Genomic DNA, 25,535 nt, shown 5'->3' with positions numbered 1-25,535 from the left:
GAAGAAAGACAGTCATACACATATGGGATGGCATCAGGGTAAGTGAATAATGAGAGAATTTTCATTGTTGGGTGAACTGTTTCTTTAATTATGAACAATATATCTATTGTTGTAGAATATTTAACCAAACAAGCTTCTTTTTTGCTTATTTTCTTGAAAAGTGATTGTGCTGTGTTTATTTAGAAGAAATGCTATTTAGCTTGATATTTTGTAATATAAGTCAATAACATTTATACGGTTTTAAGTAGGGCTTAAGTGTCCAATACCTTTTGAGGTCACTGTAACTGGGTAATTAAATAATATCTTTCTTGCGTCACACTTCTTTACCCACTATTAACAGGGTGTTTTGAGTAATGTTCACACATAAAGCTGTACAAGTACTTTGTGATAAGAAAATCCAACACAATCATCTAAAGAAAGCTTGAGCTAAGCATTCATAGTCTTAAAAAAAAAAAAAAGACCTGTTGGCAGCTGTTAATTATGTTGCCTTTAACTATTACTTTTGATACATTATTATGTATTTTATTGAACAATCATCAGGCAATACGCTATTTTTCAATAACAAATTCCATCAGTGCTACTGAAGATCTCAAACGGGGAGAATGTCACTGTGTGGATGTTTAAAGCTCTTCAGAGCGAATGACATGGAACAAGGTGACATTATATAACACCTGGTGCCCATTGTTCCATGCATAAAGAGCTCTGTCTCTGGGGTTATAATCCAACATGGAGATATGGGAATACTTGTTCTGCAAGGGAATGTCAATATACTCATAAGTAGAGGAGTTGGTATGAAAAGCATAGTAGACCTTTGTTCCTCCTGAGTAGCCATTGGTGACATAAAGAGTTCCACAGATCATGAAGGCCTCGCCTGCACTCCTCTTTGGGTGGTTGGTGGTATAGCTCTTGATGACCTGCAGGGTTGATGGATTGAGCTTGCTGATGACGATGTTCCCCGCATTCTGATTGGTGGCATACACAGCCCAGAGCCCTCCTTCGTCCACCATAAGATCAATGTCAGAGTGACCACCCCAGGAGTAGTGGTAGCGATTGTTGTAGCCAGCGTAATCCAGCTGACTTGATTTGCTGATGGTGGACGTCTTAAAGTCGAATTTGATGACGGTGTTGCTTTGGAACTTATTGAAGTAGATGGAGCCATTGTAGACAACCTGCCCTGTGCCCGACCAGGGGTGAGGAAGCCGATGCGAGGTGAAGTTGTCAGAGTACATGAAGTCAGCCATGGACTTGTATTCCCGGACAAAGCGGTTATTGTGGTAGCCATCCATATACCACACCTGTTGGTGGGAAAATGAATTTGAATCAATGCATATTACTTGTAACAAAAACCAGGAACTATCTGAAAATTGGTGTGTCGGGGATTTGATTCATGAATAGGGCTATCAACAGTGTTGAGAAACTATATTTGAATTTTTCTGTTAAAAATCTGAAAATGTTGAATTATATTCACGTTTAAAAGAAAAATCAGATTGATGTTGTCTCCTAAGTTGACAAGAGATCACAATGAATAAATATTAATCAAACAGCAGTGTGATGTTTATTGCAAAGTAAATACCTGGCTAAAGTGCATTCCATTTTAAACAATAGTGCATTAATATTTAAATATAAAAACTTTTGCCTGTACATATTTTCATGTACCAGCCCACTTTGAGCACTGGCTGTAATGGCATGTATCTGAGCCCAGTGCTGCAGCGACTATTCAAACAGGATGCTAGACAGAGCACAATAGAATGCAACAGATCGTGGGGGTCTCGAGATGCGCATTTCAAAATGAAACTCCTTAAAATGCATTGGTTATGCGGTGAGATGCTGATAAGCGAGCAGGACACAACAGCCAAATACCTCTACCTAAGTCATCGTCAGTGCTTGGCGCACATCTAAAATTCAAATTAAACAACAGAATGTGCATTTTATCTTAAATTTGACAAATATTTGAATTTCAAATTTTTATTTGACAGCCTTACTCATGAATATTAATTATGTGACATGACATTCTCCCATTAGTTCAACCTGATATGCTGATATGCTATGCAGAGGTTGGCACGGATTGCCACACATCACTCCAATGAGAATAAATAAATAAATAAAAATATATTTTAACTATTGTTATTATTATGCATTTTTATTTTGTTTAAAAAACAAACATCTAAAAATCCAAGATAAATTTACTTCATAAATCATAAATAATACATAATAATAAGACTGGATTTCAGTATATATATATATATATATATATATATATATATATATATATATATATATATATATATATATTTGTTTGTATATACAAATCATTTATATATGCTAATAGGCCAAGAAAATTCTACTCGAAATAAAGTATATCTTAAAAGATATATATTTTTAAATAATTCTTATAGTTTGCTTCTCAAGATACTGACAACTATTTTTATGCAGTGTTGCACTCTTAAAATAAAACTATTAAAATATGATGATTATATCCCAAAATGTGGGGAAAAAATCCTTTATTATAATGGTTGCTATGCCCTTGACAAAGACCTCACCTCTGTAGTGATGATGAAGCCTGGCTTTTAACATAATGATGATACACATTATATTATACATTATATTATACAGACCTGAGTCCTAGGGACTGATAAACAAAATTAGTTCATTTACTTGCTTATAACACCACATTCCTGCTCCAAACCCATTCCCTGAAACCCATTCCTTAAAACTAGAATGGTTTAACTCTTAATGTCTGATCCTGTAATGTTTGTTCTCACTGCCGAGAGAGAGTTGAACTTAGACTATAGATTATAAGAAGCTTCAAGGGCAACTCTCTGACCCTTCATCAATCATTCAGAGCTCAGACAGATCTGCAGGCCAGATGCCTTTCTGTTTCTGGGCTTTTCTACTAGATCGATCCATCTCAAAGGAGCTAAAAACTCCTCACCTTCAGCCAACCTCTTTGAAGTTGTTGCATTAATATATGATGGAATCATGCATTAGTTGTAAAGCAGCTTACTTGCTACTGACATCTAACAAAGATGGATGTGTTAGACAATGTTAGACAAACTGGAAGAAGACGGAAAAGCTTGTACAAAGATAGGGAACCAAAATAGTCTTTCAAGGCTGTGGTTTGCACAGAATGCTAAAGTATGTGTAAAGAAGCTCTGAAACCTACAGCAATGTATGAACATTTGTGTTTGCAAAATACTGACACAGGAATTAACAGACATCATTCAGGTCTTACTGGGAATGACTTTTCTGCCAAGCTAATGAAATCTTGCAAGATATACACCTATCATTTGCATCGTAATGTGTGGTGGTAATTTAATAAACCATATTCTTGGCCTGTTTTCAAGAAAATACACTGCAGGGACAAAAAGAGTGCTGATAAGATGAAGTGAAAGACATTTTACCCCCCAAAAACCCACAGCGTCATGATTAAGTCAAGAGCGTGCAGTGATTAAAGCCATTTCTCTTACACTGAACAGTGAATTTGCCATTTCTTTCTGCAGACAAACACAGGAATTCAGCTATGACAGTTAGGATTTGATTAACTCACCCTTGTATCACCATCAGGGGCAAGTGGATCAGTCATCCAGGATCCATACCTTGATCCAGACGTCTTTACGGTTATGGAATCACTAATTCCTGTCAGCTTCCCACATGCTGGTAATAACAGTAAAAATGACATGATAGTCATCAAACGTTTTCCTATAGTACATAGTAGTATACTGTATAGTATAGAGGTCCTCTACTTTCCAACAAGTGAGTGACATGCTGTTACACTTAAAGGGATAGTTCCCACAAAAATATAAAAACATCTGTCATCATTTACTCACCTTCATGATGTCCCAAACCTGTATGAATTTCTTGCTTGTAAAACACAGAAGGAGATGTTAGGCAGAATGTTAGCCAAGGTCACTAACTGCTTTCATTGAAAAAAAGTAGCAATGAAAATGTATGGTAACTGGGGCTAACATTCTGCCCAACATCTCCATGCAGTGTTCCATGGAAGAAAGAAGGTCATAAAGGTTGTGACATTTGAGTGAGTACATGGCAACAGTTTCAATGTGAACTATCAATTTAAAGCTGAGGAGTATATGCCACACTAGCATCACAAATATAATTCATTAATTAGCCTTTCAGACAAACAAATAGTCCCACCCAAAACTCCAAAAATTGGTTGTGCCAATGTTGCTGTGTCAGGCATGGGTGTGTTTACTATAAACCATCATAACTTACATAACTAAGCGTTATGCATGGGTGGAGTAATAACATGTCAAATTATAAAAGCTAATTTTCATGGATACCAAAAAGCCATTTTTTGCCAGAAAGATTCTTAAAATACAAAAGTGACGTTCACGTTTACATGCACTTTGTAAGCGGCAGCGGTATTGCGCTGCAGTAGTGGGGTTTCCCTCTTACGTCATTCTCCAGGGTTCCCAGGGTTGAGCATGTATGCACTCTTCAAAAACCTATAAGAATGCTGCATATGTGGTTAAATATTAAATATGTGGACAGCGTGTTCTCCGTCAGAAACCTAGGTGTGTTAAAAAACTTTCTCTTCATCTTTTAAACAGGTAAGGAACACTGCAGTTGAGTTTACACAACATTTCAGACCATAGCTTTCTGCAGAAACCTTTAAATAAGCTGTTTTCGGAAGTGCACGTAAATGGAGTTAAAATTGTTGACATGATGAAAGAATTATATGGAATAAAAGATACAGTATAGCCATAGTGAAGTCAAATGACATTGACATTGACACTAACAAGGAACTATGCTTCTAACCACAGGTGGAGAGCTCTAACTCCAAACAAATTTGTTATGTTGAAACTTGCGACCATAGACCTTATTCACAGCAGCGCCACATTACTTTTTTTATGTGAATGAGAACAAAGACTGTGAGGGAAAGATTTACAGGCTCTTCTATGGCATGCACTTTATAAAGCTCCTTGATGACCTAATTTTACACAACATATGTTTTCTGGAGTTTGTGTTGATATCATTTTTTTCCAAAGATGTTTGTGACAGGACGGAGGCGGGGCACGACCCGGCCCCACCCTCCGCCCTGTCACAATGTTGTTGTTTTTTTTAAGTTTCGTCAGCAGAATGATCTAAAACACTCTTAATAACAGTACAAACCATTGAAGAGTGGGTTAAAAATTAAAGATGGTGCTACTGTGAATAAGTTATTTTTGAGAAACCAAAACACACACCTAGACGTGATGTTCATAAACTGAGCAATGTTTTGAAAGCACCTAAGAAGCATGGCGTTTACTTTTAGGTGAAATCAACCTATACAAATGGCTTAATTTTATTTGAGCCTGCATATTAATCTCAGACACAAGAAAGTATTTTAACAACTAAATGACACACTTCATCTTAAAGTGTTCTACACTGATAAATAGCACATTGCCGGATGGGGGAGGTGTAGGTGTTTCTTCATATTCTGGCATGTGTTAGGCACTCAGGCAGTTTGCAGGCATCAGTGAAACTCTCATAGTCTCTGTTTTGAGTGTCAGTGTCAGTCAGACTCACCGAAGCATAACTTGTGTGGATGTCTGCAGGATATGCGTGCATCTCTCATTTATTCTTCTTTCTGGCATTCTTTCTTTTTCTTTCTTTCCTGTCGAATACTTGATTCTGCACCCTCTACTCTCTCTCTCTCTCTATCTCTCTCTCTCTCTCTCTCTCTCTCTCTCTCTCTCTCTCTCTCTCTATCTATCTATCTCTGTCTGTCTTTTCTTTCTCCTGCTGTGCTGTTCTGGCAGCCTACTGGGGCATAGCAACCGTCTTTTTTTAACAAAATGTCCATTAATAGTTACTCCTCTGTTTCCCATGATATCTTTCCAATATTCTGTTCCACAGAGTGAAATGTGATCACTGTGCTAGTTTATATAAAACCTCACCGGAGTCAATTCTGGTGAATGGATTGATTTACATTTCGCTGATCTGGTGTTATTTTATATTGTAGTCTTATTTAAAACTGGAAACCAATGGTCAGTGAACTATACTGGATCTACTGAAATATAACCTTTTGCATACAGTTATTATAATAGGGTAATACTGATACACCCTGCATTAAAGTCACTACAAAGCACTTCAAAAGACAATAAAACTGGCCTCTGTATAATTACTCATAATCTGCTAATATTGACCTGTGTTATTCCATAATCCTTCTAGGATTGAATGAGTTGTGATTTATTTACCCAATTCTCTGTCCCAGGCATACTGCTGCAAAAATAACCTACATTCAAAGCTTTTCTATGGCACATAATAGTTAATAAATACCAGCACAGGTGGTCAATCTGTACAACAGACATGATCAGCTAATATTATTTTAATAGTCTGTGGCAGGCAATAGATTGCAATTATATTAGTGTACATATGGTGGTGCAGTATGAAATAGCAAAATACCATTTCTAGATTTGCAATGCTATGTAACGGTGCTGAATACAGCACTGAACCAGACTGTTGATGCAATTATGTTGAAATATATACAAGCACCACTGAGTTCACATGCAGCTTATATAGCTAATGTGTGACTGCTGCTTTGCATAGTTAAATATGCCTACAGTATACAATGTATTTTCCTAAAATATGTACATAATGTCATGGTATTAAATATCACCAAGCAATCTTTAAGTAATGTTCAGGATTCAGTACAGGCTAAGTTCTATCAACAGCATTTGCAGTGTTGATTATCACATTATCAAAACAGTTACAGTAAGGCACTTACAGTGGAAGTAAACAGGGCCATCCACTAAGAGTATTTAAAAGCTGAAATGTGAAGCTCGTAAATTGGATTATTTGAGCTGTTATTGGTATTTTTACAGAAGGACAACTGGGCGGATGAACTAGTTATTCATCATGAAAGTAATCATTTTTCTTTTTGTTGTAGGGTTATAAACTTTACATGGTCAGGAGTTGAAATATTGGATATAACTTATCCAGTTATATTTTTATATACATGCAATGTTTAAATATTATGGCCAAACTATTTAAACAGTATGTATTTTAATGGTTTACTTGATTATACAGTCCAAGTCCCTTGCAACCATGAAAACCAAAAAAAACAGAGGGACGAGTTGAAATTAATTTCTGTGATAATCAATAAATCACCAAAATTAACACTTTACAATATTTTGTAATGTACCTTATAAGGTTAAATTCGTTAACATGAGTAAATGCATTAGGCATCATGATTTAACAACGATCAATGATTATTTAGAGCATTTATTAAACCTTGATAATATCAATTAAAAAAATAATATTGTTCATTGTTCGTACATGTTAGTTTATAATCCATTAACATGTATACTATATATATTAACATTAAATGCTGATAAAATATTGTTCATTGTTAGTTCATGATACCTAATGCATTTACTAATGTTAATGAATTTAACCTTATAAGTGATATGTTATTATTTTATTATATTGTTTAATTGTAAAGAATACAACATTATTGTAAATTGTTATCTCAACAAATGAGGTCGATGGAACTTATGTATTGAACCCGGAACATTAAACGTTCTTAAGAATCTATTATCATATGCATTATGGAATGGCAATGGATTTATTATCAGTTTGAGGAGCATTTTATTTCTTAACCCAACTCTTTTCTTAATTTATAAATAGCTCTTTGTCCTTATAAGTAGGCCTACTAAATGCTTAGTTGTACTTGTACTGGTAATTTGTATCCTTATAGTTACATACCAACTGAATTCATTATTACAACACAATATATACACCTTGTTAAAAAATAAATGAAAGTATAAATGTTAATGTAAGTCAAGCATGGTCAGCATTCACAGAATAGCAAGCTCAGGCTCCCATCAAAGCAAGGCCTATTAGCTACATTGTAGCCCACCTCATTTAGATTAGTAAATGCATGTCTAACAAATTATTGATGGACTTCTTCCCTTGTCTGGAGGTTTAACTCCCCTGCATAATGCTGCATTAGATTCAAGCAGTCAGGAGGATACTGTGCTGGGATCAATAATCTTGAAATAATATCTATTGATCATATTTAGATGGCCCGATCTTTATCACTGTATGCTGCTTTTTGCTTGGAGGAAAACTTGAGACTGCAGCTCTTTTTGGTATTTATTGTGAAGCAACAAAACTCAGCATGCTGTCCTCCTTTAATCAATCAAAGTATGGCTGCATTTGCATTATGCATGAGAACTAAATCTGTTATTCGACTGAATCTAACATAAATGCTCCAAAGAGAAGAGAAACTCTCTATTGTTACCCAGTGAATGCTGCTGCTGACCTATATTCCAATGTTTGAATGGTTTCTGTGAAAATCTTCATTTTGCTTTTAAATAAAATCTTATTATCTTTATTCAACTGAGGTTTTGTCTATTGATCAGTTATATGTCAGAGAATGTGTCCTGTCAAACAATATTTGATAACCTATTTTACTTGTAAAGCCTCTGTGAATTCATGCCATGTCTCAGGTGGACCCGAAGGTATTTGAAGATATAACCTCTGATAATTGTATGAACTCCAATTACATTTAAACACACGTTAATAAAAATGCTTTCATTTCACACAGTATAAAATAACAAGAGCCATTCAATTATACACTCACTTAACACTTTATTAGGAACACCTGTACACCTACACCTAAAAAATTTGATCTCAGTGATTTCGAACGTGGCACGATTGTTGGTGCCAGAAGGGCTGGCTTGAGTATTTCTGTAATTGCTGATTGTCGCAATTTTCACGCACAACAATCACTAGAGATTCCTCAGACTGGTACCAAAAACAAAAAACATCCAGTGAGCGGCAGTTCTGTGGATGGAAATGCGTTGTTGATGTGAGAAGTCAACAAAGAATGGCCAGTCTGGTTTGAGCTGACAGAAAGGCTATGGTAACTCAGATAACCACTCTGTACAATTGTAGTGAGCAGAATAGCATCTCAGAATGCCAAACCTTGAGGTGAATGGGCTACAACAGCAGAAGACCATGCCGGGCACTTTATTAGGACCATAGAGTTTCTAATAAAATGATCAGTGAGTGTATATTTATAAAACAAAACTCTAGTGTATTGTTTAGAACTTTGTATCCAGTTGACAAAAAGTAGTGGATAAATAGCCTAACTTGTCTTTATAAAAACAAGAACTGAGGAGCTCCAACAGGTAATTTCACTGTGTAAATTGCCTTTTTAATATTATTTGTAGTAGTTTTACTCTGCCTCAAAAGCACAGGCACATCTGCCCTGCCCTTTTTCTCGAATGTGTCCAGTGGAATTGAAACATTGCATAAGTACTATGCGGAAAGTAAAAAAATTGGCATGTGCAAGGCCATGCAAAATTGAGCCTCCCGAAGCTAGTCAACGATGACGTCACATTGTGTGTGTGAACCCTTGTAAACAAAAGACAGCATCAAATATAAACCAGGCTACAGACCTTATTCACAGTGGCACCATCTTCGCAATCCCACCTTGATTTTTAACGGGAATGGATACGATGCTTTACCATCGTATCCATTTACTTTTAGAAAGATTTACCATCTCTTTAATGCCATGCAGTGTATAAAGCTATCAAAAAGCTTCTAGATCACATCTAATCTTCCACATCTCATGTTGTCTGGAGTTTTTGTCTACTGAGATTATTTTTACAATGTTGCTTCAGCGGAATGATCCAAAAACACTTTAAACAACTGTACAAACCTTTGAAGAGACTGTATGTCTATCCCTCACAGCCTCATTTTCATTCCCGTCAAAAATTAAAGATAGTTCTACTGTGAAAAAGGTCCATCGATAGCTTACAATGCTTTTGGGAAACACACACCTGGACAGGATGTTTATAATCTGAGCAATGTTTTGAAATCACCTAAGAATCATGTTGTTTACTTTTAGGTGAAATTAACCTAATTTAATGAAAAAAGATTGATTATGTGCCAGAGAAACTAGCGTGCGTCCATCTTGAAAATGTTATCTTAGATCTTCCTGTGTAGTGGTTGCTATATAGATATCTATGGTGTTGATGTAAAAGCACAAGTAGCTAGTGAATTGGATTTACAGGTTATAGAGTTGCCAAAAGTAATCATGAATATTTTAAAGTGTTATAGGGATGTCATAACAACTGGAAGTAGAGGGGGAAGATTTTAAAACAAGAGTGCTTCATTCATAAATCTACAGGATCCTACCTTTATGTCGTGCATACTGATTTGCATCTGTGCTCATGAAACTCCACGAGACAACACAAAGGCATTTAAAAAGTCACCCATCGCATTATTGTTAAGGTGAACAGATTTTTTAAGTGTTAAACTAGGAAGGAGGTGGGGGTGCCACTGCAGTCATATACATGTGAAACTGTATAGTTTATATTCTGTTTTCAACTATTGTAATCTAATTTATATTGTTGTTGTTTTTTCCCCTTCATGTAAAATACTTTCCCACATGTAATCCATTTTGATGGAAGTTAAGATGGCAAAACCTGGAAGAGCGGAGTGCTAAAAGGGGCAGGGCTGATTAAGGTCAATAAGACAACATTGGAATCTGTTGCTACTATAAACATAAGATTAGCTATGCTGAGACAAAATATTTCAAAGGTGGAAAATTGCAAGAATGAAGAAAGACTACTGTGTATGCTAATGTCCAATTCTGTAAAACTGCACAATAACATTACAGTTTTTCATATTTTAAGCAATCATTATTCACTGAGTCAGGACCAATATTTCTGATTCTATATCTAAAGGAAATATCCTTGAATGTAATTTTCAATAAAGATTGAGTGTACACTTTGTTATTGATTTTTGGTAGCAATAAATAGTTAATTAAATGTTTTAGAGCAGAGCATAACAAAAATTTAGCAACACGTTCCAAGAGTGTTGATATTTCACACCATCTGCACTTGGACGCTTTACTATGCCTAGTCTCTCTCTCTCACTCTCTCTCTCTCTCATACACATGCACACACATCCTTATTTCTCCAAAAACTTGTTAGAAACAGCCCAAGCTGTTGTTTCTAGTTCTAAAGTGTAATTTTCGAATTAGAAACTGAGGTTTGGGCACATCTTTCAACATAGATGTCAGATGTCAGAAGCCAGATCATGTGGCGTAAAACTGTAGTTTCACACACAAGTGTTTTTTTTTTGAGACATTCCTTAGTTTTTCCCTACTTGTTTATTTCTTAGTTCATGGAACTGTTGTATAAAATCAATATTGCAGTCATGCTGTATTGTCCATCTATAATCACGGCTTACCTAATACACGAGGCCGCAATCACAGTCATGCCGATGGCTGGACATATGGTTCCCCTGCTTGTGTGATAATGCTTTAATATTATTTATATATATATATGTGGCAGGGCGGAGGGCGGGGCCGGGTCGTGATCCTACACAACCGGTATTAGGCTAATCAAGCCTCCCGATAGGGATAAAGGTCGACTGCAGAGGATCGTGCGGGAGAGAGAGATCGTTTAAGGTATATATGTGTGTGTTTGTCTTTTGTTTAAATTGGTAATTAAAATATGATTTACATTGTCAAGCCGGTTCTCACCTCCTCCTTTCCATTGATCCCTTTACAATATATATTTACACACTCACAGAGCACTTAAGTAGGAACACTATGTAGTCTTCTGCTGTTGTAGCCCATCCGCCTCAAGGTTCCACATGTTGTGAATTCTGATATGCTATTCTGCTCACTACAGTTGTACAGAGTTGTTATCTGAGTTACCGTAGCATTTCTGTCAGTTTGAACCAGTCTTGCTATTCTCCAACAAGGCATTTTTGATGAAGAACTGCCGTTCACTGGATGTTTTTTTGTTTGTTTTTGGCACCATTCTGATTGAACTCTAGAGACTGTTGTGCATGAAAATCCCAGGAGATCAGCAGTTCAAAACCAGCCCGTCTGGCACCAACAATCATGCCACAGTCAAAATCACTGAGTTCACATTTTTCCCTATTCTGATGGTTGATGGGTGAACATTAACTGAATCTCCTGACCCGTATCTACATGATTTTATGCATTGCACTGCTGCCACATTATTGGCGGATTAGATAATCGCATGAATAAGTATGTGTTTTCCATGACCAGCATTTAATTTCCTATTATATGGTAATAAAAAGATTTTGAATTTAAAAATGTGCATTATAAAACAAATATAAATCTTCTGTCTGTAATTCTAGTTTTAAATGAAATATAGCAGAAAGGTTGTTTGTGTTTGTGCTCAAACTCATCCTACCTAATTTTTGCATGCATGCACGGAGCCTCTCCTCAAGATTTGACACCCTGTTGTGAAGCTCCTCGTAGTCAAAGGCCCCAATCTCCTCCTGCAGTTCACTTAGCACTGACGTCAGATTCTTGACCTCCTCTTTAAACTGCATTACCAATTTTGCATCGGCCTTGTATTCCTCCAACACTGGTATCATTGGCCTAAGTTCCTCCATTTTCGCTTTTATGGCCTGAAAGGTTAAAATAGGCTTGGTTCAGTAGACATGCGTGCAACGATTCTGTCCAAACACCTGTCTTGCCCTACACATCCTCTCTGGCTACACTATCATGAGTGTGACTAGCAAATAGATGTAGAGTTCAACATGGCATAAATATCATAAAACAAGTTCTCAGTACACCAGCAAAAATTTTAAAAACTCTCTTTATTTGTCAATGTTGAAAATGCAATGTGTTAAGGGATACATGCTTCACAAACAACAATAGTTTCCCTCTTTTCAAAATATCCAAATATGCATTAACAAATCTGAACTAGCAAAGACATGGAGATGATATTACTGTATAACATAAAATCAATTCATGAAAGCCTGCTATAATGACATGCACAAAAAGACGGCAAACAGAATTAAAATGTGCTTATTATTTAAAACAAACTGAATGGTGCAAATATTCAGTTGACCAGTTCAGGATTACAATGGGATTGAACTTGTTCTTCAGTCTCTGCAGCTTTGATTTAAGTCATAAAGTTAGCCCTGTAAGCAAGAAAATGAAATATTGTTGAATAGCTAACTCGCTAGCCTTTCTAATACACAAATTGAGGACTTATACTCTCAGATACAGAAATAATGCAACACAATTCAATTTTAAATTAATACAATTCACAAACACACATGCTTAGTATTATTTACAGATATGCAAATAATCATGATGGTATCTATCCTACAGTTGATGTGTGTAGAGTTTTTTCAGGTTATATTACTGTTGTAAAAAACATACACAAGTCTAATACTAAGAATGAACATAACATACATAGCAATACTAGCTATTCATTACATATTGCTTTGGAACCATCGAGGGCAAAATCTCTCTTGTGCAAACAAAGAAAGATGCCTTTTTTCCAGCCCATAATTCCATTTATGAAACTCACACCTGTATGTACTGTATTCCTGCAGCAACTGAAATGCCATGTTTGTTCTGTGTATACCTGAATTTGTGAAAATTAAGAGCACCATGTGGACTACAGATTATATGACGGTGTGCAGGATGACCTTTCCAATGATTGCATCCAAATATCTAATGCCTTGATGCAATTAATTTTAAAAGGGTAGAGCTATAAAATGTTTTTGAATATTTTCCTGAGCTGATGAATGAACAAGAAGTGCCACCAATAGCTTCAATGGCTAATAAACTGCTGCTTGGCCTCTTTGTATGATACCATTTGTACAAGTTCCTGACCATCTTGTTTAAACTTAACATGCATTGCTTCAACAGCTCTAAAACAATGCATAATTTCTTGCTTTAAAGGCTTTGAAGGGCATGCCAAAGAAGCTAAAATATATCGCCTGACTAATCTAAAAAAATCTGTCCACTCTGAGAGCTGAATATACACTACAAATTGCAATATGCAACAAAATCACTGCCCCCCTGTTTAGAAAATTAGCAATGGCCTCATTAGCATGCAGATTCAATTGACATACTTGGCCAGCTAACAATAGCTAAGATTGAAATGTATCTATGTCACCAAAATGAATCATATTTTGTCATTCAGTACTTGCGGGGGAAATGATTATGTAATCTAGTCAGGAGGCAAGAAAATCCTTTAAAACCAATACTTTGAGCAAACTGACTTAGCTTGCAAATTACTTTTCTCTTTTCATTATAAAATTATCGATTAGGTAATTTAGTGTTAAATAGCATTAACAACAGTTGATCTAGAATGAGGCCAGTGTTTGAAAATGACTGCAATACATAGGTAACAGTAGCTATGTTTCCATCCATGTTGCGAATTTAATTCATGCCAAAAATCTGAATATCCCAAGAACAAAGTACGTATAAAGCCGCGTTTCCATCCCATGTGTTCAAAAGAGCAAAACTGTCACATTCGGGTAAATGGTACTCTTTTTTTCATCAAATACTGATGCATTATAGCACACAGACAAAACACTGTAACAAACTTTGTCTCGTGTCTGGGAGCAACAGTGCGTCACACAGTTTTTGGAGAGCAATGTGTGTGTGTGTGTGTGTGTGTGTGTGTGTGTGTGTGTGTGTGTGTGTGTGTGTGTGTGTGTGTGTGTGTGTGTGTGTTTCTCCATCCTTATGTCTTTACCGTGTGGATCAATATTATTTAAGTGTCAAGAAACCTGCTCTGTAAGTTTATGTTCGACTTATTTTCTCTGCAAATACTATTCAGGCTTTGGATTTTCTGGACACCGGTATTTTAGAATGACCAGAGCAAAATTTCAGAAGCAATGATTGGTCCACTGGTTAGTCCAGTTATGAACGAAATATTCAGTCACATTACTTTTTTGATGTGCATCTTGTATTCCTAATAAATTCAATAGGAGTTTATTCAGTAAATGTGTTTCCATCACAGTTTATGCTTCTTATCAAATAAAACATTTATCCACCTCAAGCAAGCGTAAACGTTTTTTATATGAATTTAGGAGATTTTATTCGCATCTTGGTGTTTCGATCCAGCAGTTTTTATGCGATATCCCAAAATGTGCATAAAATACGATATTTTAAAGGAAATTGAATGAAATGAAGCAGTAAGACGGATGACTATGGAATAACCAGAGATATGTATGTACCTTGTATTGCTTGGCGATATTCTGTTTGTGGCTTTCCTCCACCTGTTTGAACTTGGATTCCAGGCCTCTCAACTGCACCTCCATTCGTTGCACATATTGTAGGTCTTTTTGGGTCCTCTGGTCAAGATTCTGGATTGACTGGGTCATATTCTGGACCTGAGGGATAGAAAGACAACATATGTAAATATTAATGTCAAATATTAATAATAATAAAAAACTTATGTAAACATAAAGTAAAAAAGGTCTCCAAGTCTGGCTAAGCTGACAAGTTCCCCAAACCTTCTAAAACTACTAAAATAGACCTTTTGACCATTTTGGCCAGGCTAGTAGACCATCAACTGTGAAAGGCAGCAGGTTAAAAAGGCATTTACTGGGTTACCACCTTGTTGAAAGGATCTGTGAAAGTGATTCAGTGAGGTATTTACTCTTATCAGTAAGTCTTTGTTTGGATATGTGTGTGTGTGTGTGTGTGTGTGTGTGTGTGTGTGTGTGTGTGTGTGTGTGTGTGTGTGTGTGTGTGTGTGTGTGTGTGTGTGTGTGTGTGAGCATGTATTTATCACTTTGTGGGGACCAAATGTCCCCATAAGGATAGTAAAACCCGAAATGTTTGACCTTGTGGGGACATTTTGTCGGTCCCCATGAGGAAAACAGCTTATAAATCATACTAAATTATGTTTTTGAAAATGTAAAAATGCAGAAAGTTTTCTGTGAGGGTTAGGTTTAGGGGTAGGGTTAGGTTTAGGGGATAGAATATAAAGTTTGTACAGTATAAAAACCATTATGTCTATGGAAAGTCCCCATAAAACATGGAAACACAACATGTGTGTGTGTGTGTGTGTGTGTGTGTGTGTGTGTGTAGCGTGTATTTATCACTTTGTGGGTACCAAATGTCCCCATAAGGATAGTAAAACCCAAAATTTTTGACCTTGTGGGGACATTTTGTCAGTCCCCATGAGGAAAACAGCTTATAAATCATACTAAATTATGTTTTTGAAAATGTAAAAATGCAGAAAGTTTTCTGTGAGGGTTAGGTTTAGGGTTAGGGTTAGGTTTAGGGGATAGAATATAAAGTTTGTACAGTATAAAAACCATTATGTCTATGGAAAGTCCCCATAAAACATGGAAACACAACATGTGTGTGTGTGTGTGTGTGTGTGTGTGTGTGTGTGTGTGTGTGTGTGTGTGTGTGTGTGTGTGTGTGTGTGTGTGTGTGTGTGTGTGTGTGTTTCCCACAGAGTTGAGGTTACTTTTTCCAGGAGCTGTCTCAGTTGTCTGGTCCTGGCATCCCGCGAGCACATGGTCTGCTGAGGAGCCACAACAGTGCACACACACCTGCCCTCGCTGTCTTGCGCTGAGCTGTACACCTGCCATGACTCCTCTGGGTTAGCAGGCAGCACCTGGGCAAGAGACAAAACAAAGAGAAAAAAGGTCAATGAGTGAGGAGAGCAAAGGAATATTGTTCAAAGAATAGCAGCTTTGTACCAATTTTTTCCTTTTAGTATTTATGATGTATGTCCTCTTTGAAAAGTTTAACTCCCTGAACACTGTCTACTCTCTATATAACTCCCTCTTTCTCTGACACAATCTCTTTCTCTCTCTCTCTCCCTCTCTCATTTTGTTTCTCCTTGTTCATTGGGAGCAGAGCTTTGTATTAGGGGTCAATATATGAACATTCTGATAAAACAGTTTTTTAAAGGATTTTTATACTTGGTGCTTTGTTGTGAATTTGTCTTTTTCTCAAGGGGATTTTATGACCCAATGACTTTACATATAAGAGCCATCTGAAAGAGTGAGTGTTTCCGTATGTCTTTCGTAATCCTGAATAATCCATATTCATAACCAGTGGGGACTGAAAGCACTTTTTATTAAATTGAAAGAACCTTGTTGCAAAGCTGAATTCAGATTATAATAAAAATAAAATATTGTATTGTGTGAGGACACACAATACAAAACCAAAATAGTAAAAGCATTGTTTTTTTAAATACAATAGATTAATCTCTCTCTCTCACACACACACACACACTAATGCACACACACAGTTGATTTGAATAGTATATCTTACATAACATGATTTCTTTAATTTTATAGATGACTGACATAAACGACCAAACACTACAAATACACTCCGGTCAATATTCTTCCCACTGAGACATTTTTTACCTTTTGCATGCTAGGAGAGATTTGTGTCCAATTCAAGAGCTGCAAAATATTGAAAATCAATTAAATTAATTTCAATTAAAATCTACTTCTTGTTCTCAAACCGGAAACATGTGAACTAATGGTAATTAAATATGATTTTTTTCTTTGCATGGGCAAGTTCATTATCAAAGGTTATTTTTGTTTTTGTATGGTTGTTATTTATCCCCTTTTGTCTTGTCGCACTACATGGGTCATGCAAATACCAGTACATAAAAGATGCACAGGCCCACTTACAGTCGTGCAATCCCAATTAATAAATGAGCACTGCGCATGGGATCTTTAATTTCTTATGATAAAAATATAAACTATTATACTATTGTTCATACTATTATATATTATTATACTATTGTTTAACAGTAACACATCTGATGCTTCCCTTACAAAAAGTACTGTGGTTGTACCATGGTACAGTAATGCTATCTGATTATACAATGGCACTGAATAATTTTTCATGACCCATGATATGTACATGGTACTCAATCTATGGTACACGGTCCAATAAATCATGGCACTGCAATGTCTAAACAAACGATGGCATTAACATTGTACAATGTCAAATAAATAAATAATAACAATACTGATACTTTTATATACTATTATGTTAGTGTTACTTTTACCTAAATACTTGATATTGATAATCATACAGTAATTAATAAATAATTACATTCATATGTGTACCATGGCACTACCATGTACATGTAGAGTCATTGTTCTTTTTGGTACTTTTTATTAGTGTTACTTTTATCATGTCCATCCATCCATCCAGTAATTAATTATACAAGTTTATTATACAATATAATTTCAATTATATAACATAAATGATTGAAATAGCATAATTAGCTTAATAAATAATACAAGTCTATTTCGCATCTAAACAGATGATAACATGAATAAGGATAATATTAAAACTCACGCCAGTGATCCGGTCCGGCACACCCGGAGGTGCCACGCTTAATTTGGTGCTATTCAGACCTACTAGAGAGGGCAACGTTTGCGACATCCAGTTGCTGATCATCGCCATCGTGCTGAGCACTACTCCAATTTTCAGTAAAGGCACCGACATCTCTGCTCTTCTTTTTCACAGTAACCTTCATTATTCACATTCCAGTGGAGAACTGTGCTGCTTGCCACCGGCGCTGCTGACAGAGGTGATGTGCTTCTTCAAAGCACCCATTGGAAATGAATTCAAATCGGGCATTTTTACGCGCACTATCGTATACTGAACTTTACAATTACGGAGGCTCTCTTAGTTTATGAGGACAGGGATGCTGTATTCTCTCACTCCACTTGAAAAATGACGGCAATTCAGCAGACCATCTCATCTCATTGGTTCAGTGCCTCCGCCCACCCAGCATACTGGTGAAATATTCATAAATATCACAAACCTTCTCCCGAAGCTTGACGCAAGAACATTCAAAATTACTAAACGCATGGCAAAACAGTTCCTCTAGTCTCACAATGCCCACACAGCGAGCATAAATCAAACTCGGTTTAAATTGGCAAAATATAATAATGGAATCAAATATTGCACTAAGCCCTCAAAGTTATATACAATTACGAGTATCTGATGTAATATTGCAGTATTCTTGGAACAGCGGCCTACAGCCTCTCTTGCAGCACATAGTAGGGGAGGCCGGGGTTGGTTGGCACATTTTTGATACTTTGTTGAATATATCTGGTAGAACAAACGTTAAGATAACCTCTAGAGGCAAATGAAAGATAACGTCTCTTTGTTATTTAATGGTCAAAGTTATGTTGTGCATTTGTGCCAGCTCCATATAGGGGTTGGTTGGCACAGGTTGTGGGGTTGGTGTGCACACTATATTTTTAAGAGAGAAGCAACACACACAGAAAACCAACAACAGTTTATTTCAAACAAGGACAACAGATCATCATTAATGTGAGTAATGATGATTAGTAATGTTTTATGTTTTTTTTTTTTTTTATTATGATTGTGATTGATATATACAGATTTACAGTTTGAACTTATTATGAACAAGTTTTAATTATATAAACTTAGATACATATTTGTTTAAACATGTTATATATAAATGTAAAACAATATTAATCACATAAATGAAATGAAATAATTGTATAATTTGGCTTGGCTTGAAGTGTAATAATAATAATAATAATAATTCATATTATTATTATTATTCATTAGTTTAAATAATATATGTGTATATTTAGAGGTATTAAGTTGGTAAATAGTGTGTATGAATGTTATAATTTATTTTCTATTATTTTTTTTAATACTCATTGTGATAACCCACACAAAAACCAATGTGCCAACCAACCCCAAAATCAATGTGCCAACCAACCCCAATCACACTTTTGATAAATGATGCTTTTCACAGGCTTACAAATCTCATATAAAAATACTCTATTAACCTAAATTATTTATTTATTTATTTTTAAATTTTAAATAGATTAGTTTTTATTAGATTTTTTTATTTGACATAGATTAAATGAAAAACTGAATCAATCAGTGCAGATCAAGAAAGTAAACATTTAGATGTTATACTTTTGTGAAAATTATTTGAACATAAATTAACTCTGTGCCAAACAACCCCGTTCTCTCCTACAATATTTATGGGCTTGTTCACAAAGCTTTAAAATATTAACAGATTTCATATTAAAGAGATACATTACTTATGAACAAACTCTAAATGTAAGGCTTTTTGTCTGTGAGTGTTCAAGTCTCTGGACAGAAGATGAGTAGGAGCATTTTTATCTGACCACTGATTCTGGGTTCTCGCAGCATGTCATGACGTGCGTTGACCAACAGAGTGCAGTGGAGGTTTCTAATGTTTACATTCTTGTCTTTGACAGAAGTTTCCATCAGTTTTATAAGAGTAACTTCAACACAGAGCGGGCATGGACCTCCCCCATACACCAGACCAATTTAAAAAACAAAAACAATCTTGCATGTATAGACATACTTACATATAGAAATATGGTTCCTTCGTTTCTTTCTTCGCCCAACACATGAAGGGCAACATCTGATTTATAAGAAGTTTACATACTGTGTGGTTCTACCTATTTGTGCTAAAGACATTTTGAGAAATGTGTATGGCTACATTACAAAATCACATCTAAACTGCAAAGAGTTTAATTTTAAAGTAATTCATGATAATGAATACTCTTAAATGAATGCTTCACCTCATAATTAATGAGAATGTTGTGATATGAGGTATTTTCAACTCACTTGTGAGGTCAGATGTGTTTAGTGTGGATGAAAAGTAGCCTACATAGTATGTATTTTATATATTTCCTCAAACACTAAACATGTTCACTGTTTCATCATTTGTGTATTACTCAATTTTTTAATATAACTTTCAAGATCTAATTTTTCAGTGACTATTGATCTGGGATTCATGGCACACGGCACTGTAGAGTAAGTGACATGTGCCATGATTTGTATAATCCCAGATCAATAGTCACTGAAAAATCTTGAAAGTCATATTAAAAAATTGAGTAGTACACAAACAATAATACAAATAATATGATAATAATAAAAAATTATAAGACTGACTTAGGAATCATAGTAAATCAAATTCCCTGAGGAACTAGCACCACATACGCACCATGTTGCTTTATTAATCACCTACTTGTATAAAGGTAAACTAAAAATACCAAAAACAGCAGTACTTGAATTCATTTCCTGTAGAAAATAGCTCAGTGAGGACTACAGAACACAGTCAAGTAGTTATTTGCCAAATTAATTTTCTGGTCATTAAAACAAATTACATGTTCCAGGCCAGTTGTTACCATTTAATAAAACTCCATAGAATCTGCAATTAAAAGAGTTAATTCATTTATCCAAAGGCTTCCCTACAGCTTAAAGGTGTCGAGAAAAAAGACAAGTAATGTGGGCAATGTTGTCTTCAAAGTGGGATTGTAAAGTGTCAGAGACAATCACAGTGTGTAGTGATCATTTACTGCACAAGCACAGTCAGGAGGTGTTTAATCTTGAATTGATATAATCAGATAGTTTGGTACAAAATTATAAAATAATAATACTTATCGCTCTCACAAATGCATTGAGTTAGATACCTTAATGCAAGATAGCCTATATTTGTCTTCAAATATTAAATCTGTCAACATATACTTGATTGCGATCATGCATCATGTTTAAGCACAAAACCTAAAGTTACTACAAAACATCTAACCATGTGGCTTAAAAGGTCTAGATACGAAAACCCCCGCTGGGATTTCTTCTGCATTCGTCTTAATCGTATCATGCAACACTGCTGCTCAAAATATTAATCTGCCCATTTATGATAATACATTGAACCGGCTGATTGTATGCATATCTAGCTAATTAACCCGAGATGTGCGCTAAAAATGGCGTTTATAAACCTACTTGGGTGAGTTCAGTGCCCATCAGTACAAGGAGGGTAAGACTTAGGAGCTTGCTTGCAGGCTGCATCTTCTGCCGCCGATGCCACCTGATCCAAGGATATCACATGCAGATCAGTTGTTCAGTTGTCCGGCTCTCTATTTAGATGCTCCTCTTGAACATATATTTTATAATTCAGCACAAAAATAACAATGGAACAAATAAGATGTGATTTGCAGAGCCGTCTATTTGCATATTTATAGCATCTCAGTTTCTCGACGCTTCCTCGTCCCCTTCCTCGCTGCCTTTGAAGACCACAGATCCGACCGCGAATGTAGGGATGGGCACGAAAGCGGTGGAAATATTACTTCATCACTAGACAAACTTGGCTGGTTGAGAGTAGGTGTAGGCAGGAAATTTCAGAAGCGGTGCCAAGCAGTGGTGCTGGACCGGATGTGACACGGTCTGGCGTGGGAAATTTAAAAATGTCTGGGCGGGCAGTGATGCCGTGAATGGTGTGAATAGCGTGAAAGAGGCTGGAGCGGGTAATATGTTATCGCAGTTGGACATGAGCAGTCAGTCCGAGTGTGAACCAGCACAGTTCACAGCAAAAGTGTTAGATAGCCTACTAAATTAGTGGCGAGGTTGCCATGGCAACTGCCTCCTCCTCTTTAGAAGATCAGAAATCAGAGGTTGAAAGGTCAAATTTTGTTTTGTGTAGGCTATTGTTTTTGGTATTCAATCCTGATTTGTATGATATTTGTTTAGATTCAGATTTAAACGGTAGTCTGTTACATTTGGGTACAATGGGGGCATATTTTGCCCCATAAGTCCCTAAATGTAAAAGATATCACTTTAACCCCCTTGGGGGCTTTTACCCCATATGTGTTGGGCAAAAGGCTTTCTCGCCAGCTTTAAATAATAATAATAGTAATAATAATTTAAATCAAAACAACCTTCCATAATTATTTATTTTCCACAACAAATTATGTTACTCCATCAATTTTCAATTACATTTGTATTTATCTATTTATTTTTTTGACCAGAAAAAAGCCCTTTTTCCTTAGAGGTACACTCTGTGATTTTTTTCTAATTAAAAAAGATAAACTCCTAAAGACATTAATTATAATTTTGCAATATATGTATAAATTAAACCACTCAAATGAAAATGAAGACTCTAGTCATATCAGTTTTATTCTACATGGAGAGGCACATGGGTGCTGCCATGTTAGAATCAGATGACCAGCCAAATACTACTCGCTTAATCTCAGTAACCATCCTGTTATTTGACACTTTCAATCATTGATCATTGAAAAGTAATCATGGCTGACTGTGAACACAAAATTTCTACAATGGCATCTGGAACTGAAAACTGGACACCTTCATGTGCCTCTCTGGATTTAAATGTTATTCTACATAAACGTGCACTAGATGTTACGGCTTTGACTGTTATCATAAATCTCACACCACTTTAAAAAAATGCAATGTCAAGTTATAACTCTAAAATGGAGACCCCCAATTGTGTTTCATTCAGCTGTGCTGTCATGCTGTTTTGCTGTTTTGAAGGTGTCCTGGACCATTTTTTGAACCCATCTGTGCTATTTTTACTTGTTGGCCTTTTGTAAATATTGTCATTATTGATCATATTGGTGCCTTTCCGCACAACACCAGTGATGTGCACCATGTTTTAAGAGCATACAAGCACAATTTTTAAAACACATCTAGTTCTGCTGCTGCCACTGTTTGGATGGGTGAAACACATGCAGTCCTTTGTGTAAACAAACACGGAAGATGTGTGAGATGAGGAGGAGGGTGGAGCCTGGCTGTAACAATGTATGCCCGGTGCTGACTCAGTCGGGAGAGCAATAAAAGGAGCCAGGGAAACCAGTTAGAGAGAGACACACGCATCTGCTGTGTGTGTTTATGTTTGTTTCAGTTTAGTTATGCAATTAAAGTTACGTTGACTGTTCTACCGGTTGCCGCCTCCTCCTTGCCCATCCTTTACCCGCTATAATGGATCCAAAACCCGGGAAGGAGTAGGGATGTGCTGCCGTGGAGTCCTTGACGCTGCCATCCACTGTGAAGTGGGACGTCCATCGTTATATCCCGGCCCTGTCCACAAATTGAGGTATGAAGACCAGCATCTCTGCTTTGGCCTGTTGAAGCACCCAACCTAATGGATTGTATTGCAGCCACAATATGATTCAAGCTTTGCAAAGGAACTGTTATTGAAGGATGAAGCAGTTAAAAAACTATATGACTTCAAATTCACAAGTAAACAATTTTATTCAGAGATATTTAAAATGTCATGAATGTTTAATATTTTATGGTGAACAGTTTACAGTTTTTCTCAATCGCTTTGGCTCATTTTTTGAAACAGTCTTAACATTATCTTAACTGTAAGTGCAATTGTCACAATTGTATTATGGGACATCACAACTCAAAATGTAGTAACTCACTGTAAAGGGATTCATGGAAAGGAGGAGAAGAGAACTGGCTTGAGAATATAAATAATATTTTAATAAGAAACTTAAACAAAAAGACAAACACACAAAGGAGTCAGACTGCTGTCGTATGATTAGCCTGATTAGGGGCCGGGTGTGTGGAATCACGACCTGGCCCCACCCTCTGCCCTGCCACACTCACCCAATACATTTAATTCATGCTTCAAAACCTAGTTATTCTGTCAGTAAATTGGCCAATGCCACCAAAATGAAAAGTTTTTTTGTCATCGTGTGAGCCATACTGGTCAAAATGTTTAGATATTTTTTTCACCATGGCAGTCAACCCTGGAAATGTTTGATATATACAAATTTCATTTTTGTTCTACTTTTCTTGTTGACACTGACTACTAAGTTTACTGGCAAAAGTCAGTACTGTACAATTCTGTAGTAAACAGAAAAGTATATGCACATTTGTATGTATACAATTAATGTATTTTTGTAGCAATGTGTTACATGTAAACAGAACATTCTTATTTACATGTCCATTTTTACAAACTTCTTACATGTAAAATCATATATAGTGAACAGGAAATTGCAAAAAAATGACCCATTTTCCCATTTTCTTGGTGGATATCCTGTCGCTCTTGTTGGTCTGGACAGGGATTTAGCAGAAATCACAAACAATCCATGTCAAAGATATTTATGGAATATACATGTATGTGGCAGCGGGGGCGTGGTCAAGCGCCCGTCCGGGAGAGAAAAGCGGTAAGGGCGCTTACACCTGAGCTAAATTAAGCCTAACACCTGTGTCTAATTGCAGTAGCGTGAGGTGAGCGGATAAAAGCCAGCAGCCACAGAGCATCGAGAGAGAGAGCCCGACAACAAGGCCAAGAATACTTGTGTCACAGATATATACATAAATTAAGTTTGAAAACTAAAGCTTACCCCTTAAGCTGACGCCTGTTTCCGTCCCTTCCTTGGTCCGTTTCACAATGTATTTCTGACAGATTTTGATAATTGAATGGATCTTTTTGCATGTGATGTCTCACATGATGAAAGAATGTTTAGAAGTTGTGAAAAGTATGACAATTTCACTGAGAGTCAACTTATCTGTTTTGATCATCATTTAGTTGCATTTAGTTATTGTGCAAATTGTAGACAATAGTTTTTTACTCTTTTGCACACATGTTCCAAAACACGTGCAATTTGCTTAAATGAATAAGAAAGTCAAATCTGGTGTGAAAAAGAAACTAATTGTTCAGAGATTTGAACTTATTGTTTTGAAAAAAATAATTCTCATTTGAGAATTGAGCCAAAGCAATTGAGAAAAACTGTAATGTTTTCAAAGATGAAATGTGTTGGGTGTATGTTATGTGTTAACCCTAAAATGTAGTGTGGAGTTTGTTCATTTTCTTCAGATTTAATTTCAAATATAGTTGTATTGGTAGAGCTGCATGATGTTATCCAATCAGAACAGAAACATTTTGATTAAAGATTTAAAGGGCCAGACAGCTTAAAACCAAATGTTTCAGACAGAGGGCCAGAGACAGGGTGGAAAAATATTA

At 36.1% G+C, this 25,535-nt stretch overlaps 1 protein-coding gene across 2 annotated transcripts; it reads right to left on the bottom strand.

The window, feature by feature from the left end:
* On the bottom strand, positions 1–22,118 carry olfm1a (olfactomedin 1a). 2 transcript variants are annotated; one of them, XM_052108338.1, is made up of 6 exons: positions 21,551–22,118; positions 16,233–16,382; positions 14,986–15,141; positions 12,189–12,408; positions 3,548–3,654; positions 1–1,295 (listed from the first exon to the last, which is right to left on the bottom strand). In XM_052108338.1, exons 1-6 carry the CDS (start codon positions 21,614–21,616, stop codon positions 621–623), a joined length of 1,374 nt encoding a protein of 457 aa, XP_051964298.1. In that variant the 5' UTR covers positions 21,617–22,118; the 3' UTR covers positions 1–620. The 2 variants fall into 2 exon arrangements, with proteins under 2 accessions (XP_051964298.1, XP_051964291.1); XM_052108331.1 differs by lacking the exon at positions 21,551–22,118 and adding an exon at positions 18,098–18,714.
* Between the last annotated feature and the right edge of the window lie 3,417 nt (positions 22,119–25,535).

This window comes from Xyrauchen texanus, chromosome 3 (assembly GCF_025860055.1).
Source record: "Xyrauchen texanus isolate HMW12.3.18 chromosome 3, RBS_HiC_50CHRs, whole genome shotgun sequence".
Classification (NCBI taxonomy): domain Eukaryota; kingdom Metazoa; phylum Chordata; class Actinopteri; order Cypriniformes; family Catostomidae; genus Xyrauchen; species Xyrauchen texanus.
Note: the sequence above shows the minus strand (reverse complement) of the source record. Positions and strands in the feature narration are given on the sequence as shown.

Excerpts from the sequence above, each read along its gene's own strand:
- olfm1a (XM_052108331.1), bottom strand. The coding sequence starts at position 18,247 with ATGTCGGTGCCTTTACTGAAAATTGGAGTAGTGCTCAGCACGATGGCG. Across the intron at positions 16,383-18,097 it reads TGCCGGACCGGATCACTGGC|GTGCTGCCTGCTAACCCAGA; the intron begins GTGAGTTTTAAT and ends TCTCTTGCCCAG. Across the intron at positions 15,142-16,232 it reads TGAGACAGCTCCTGGAAAAA|GTCCAGAATATGACCCAGTC; the intron begins GTAACCTCAACT and ends TCTATCCCTCAG.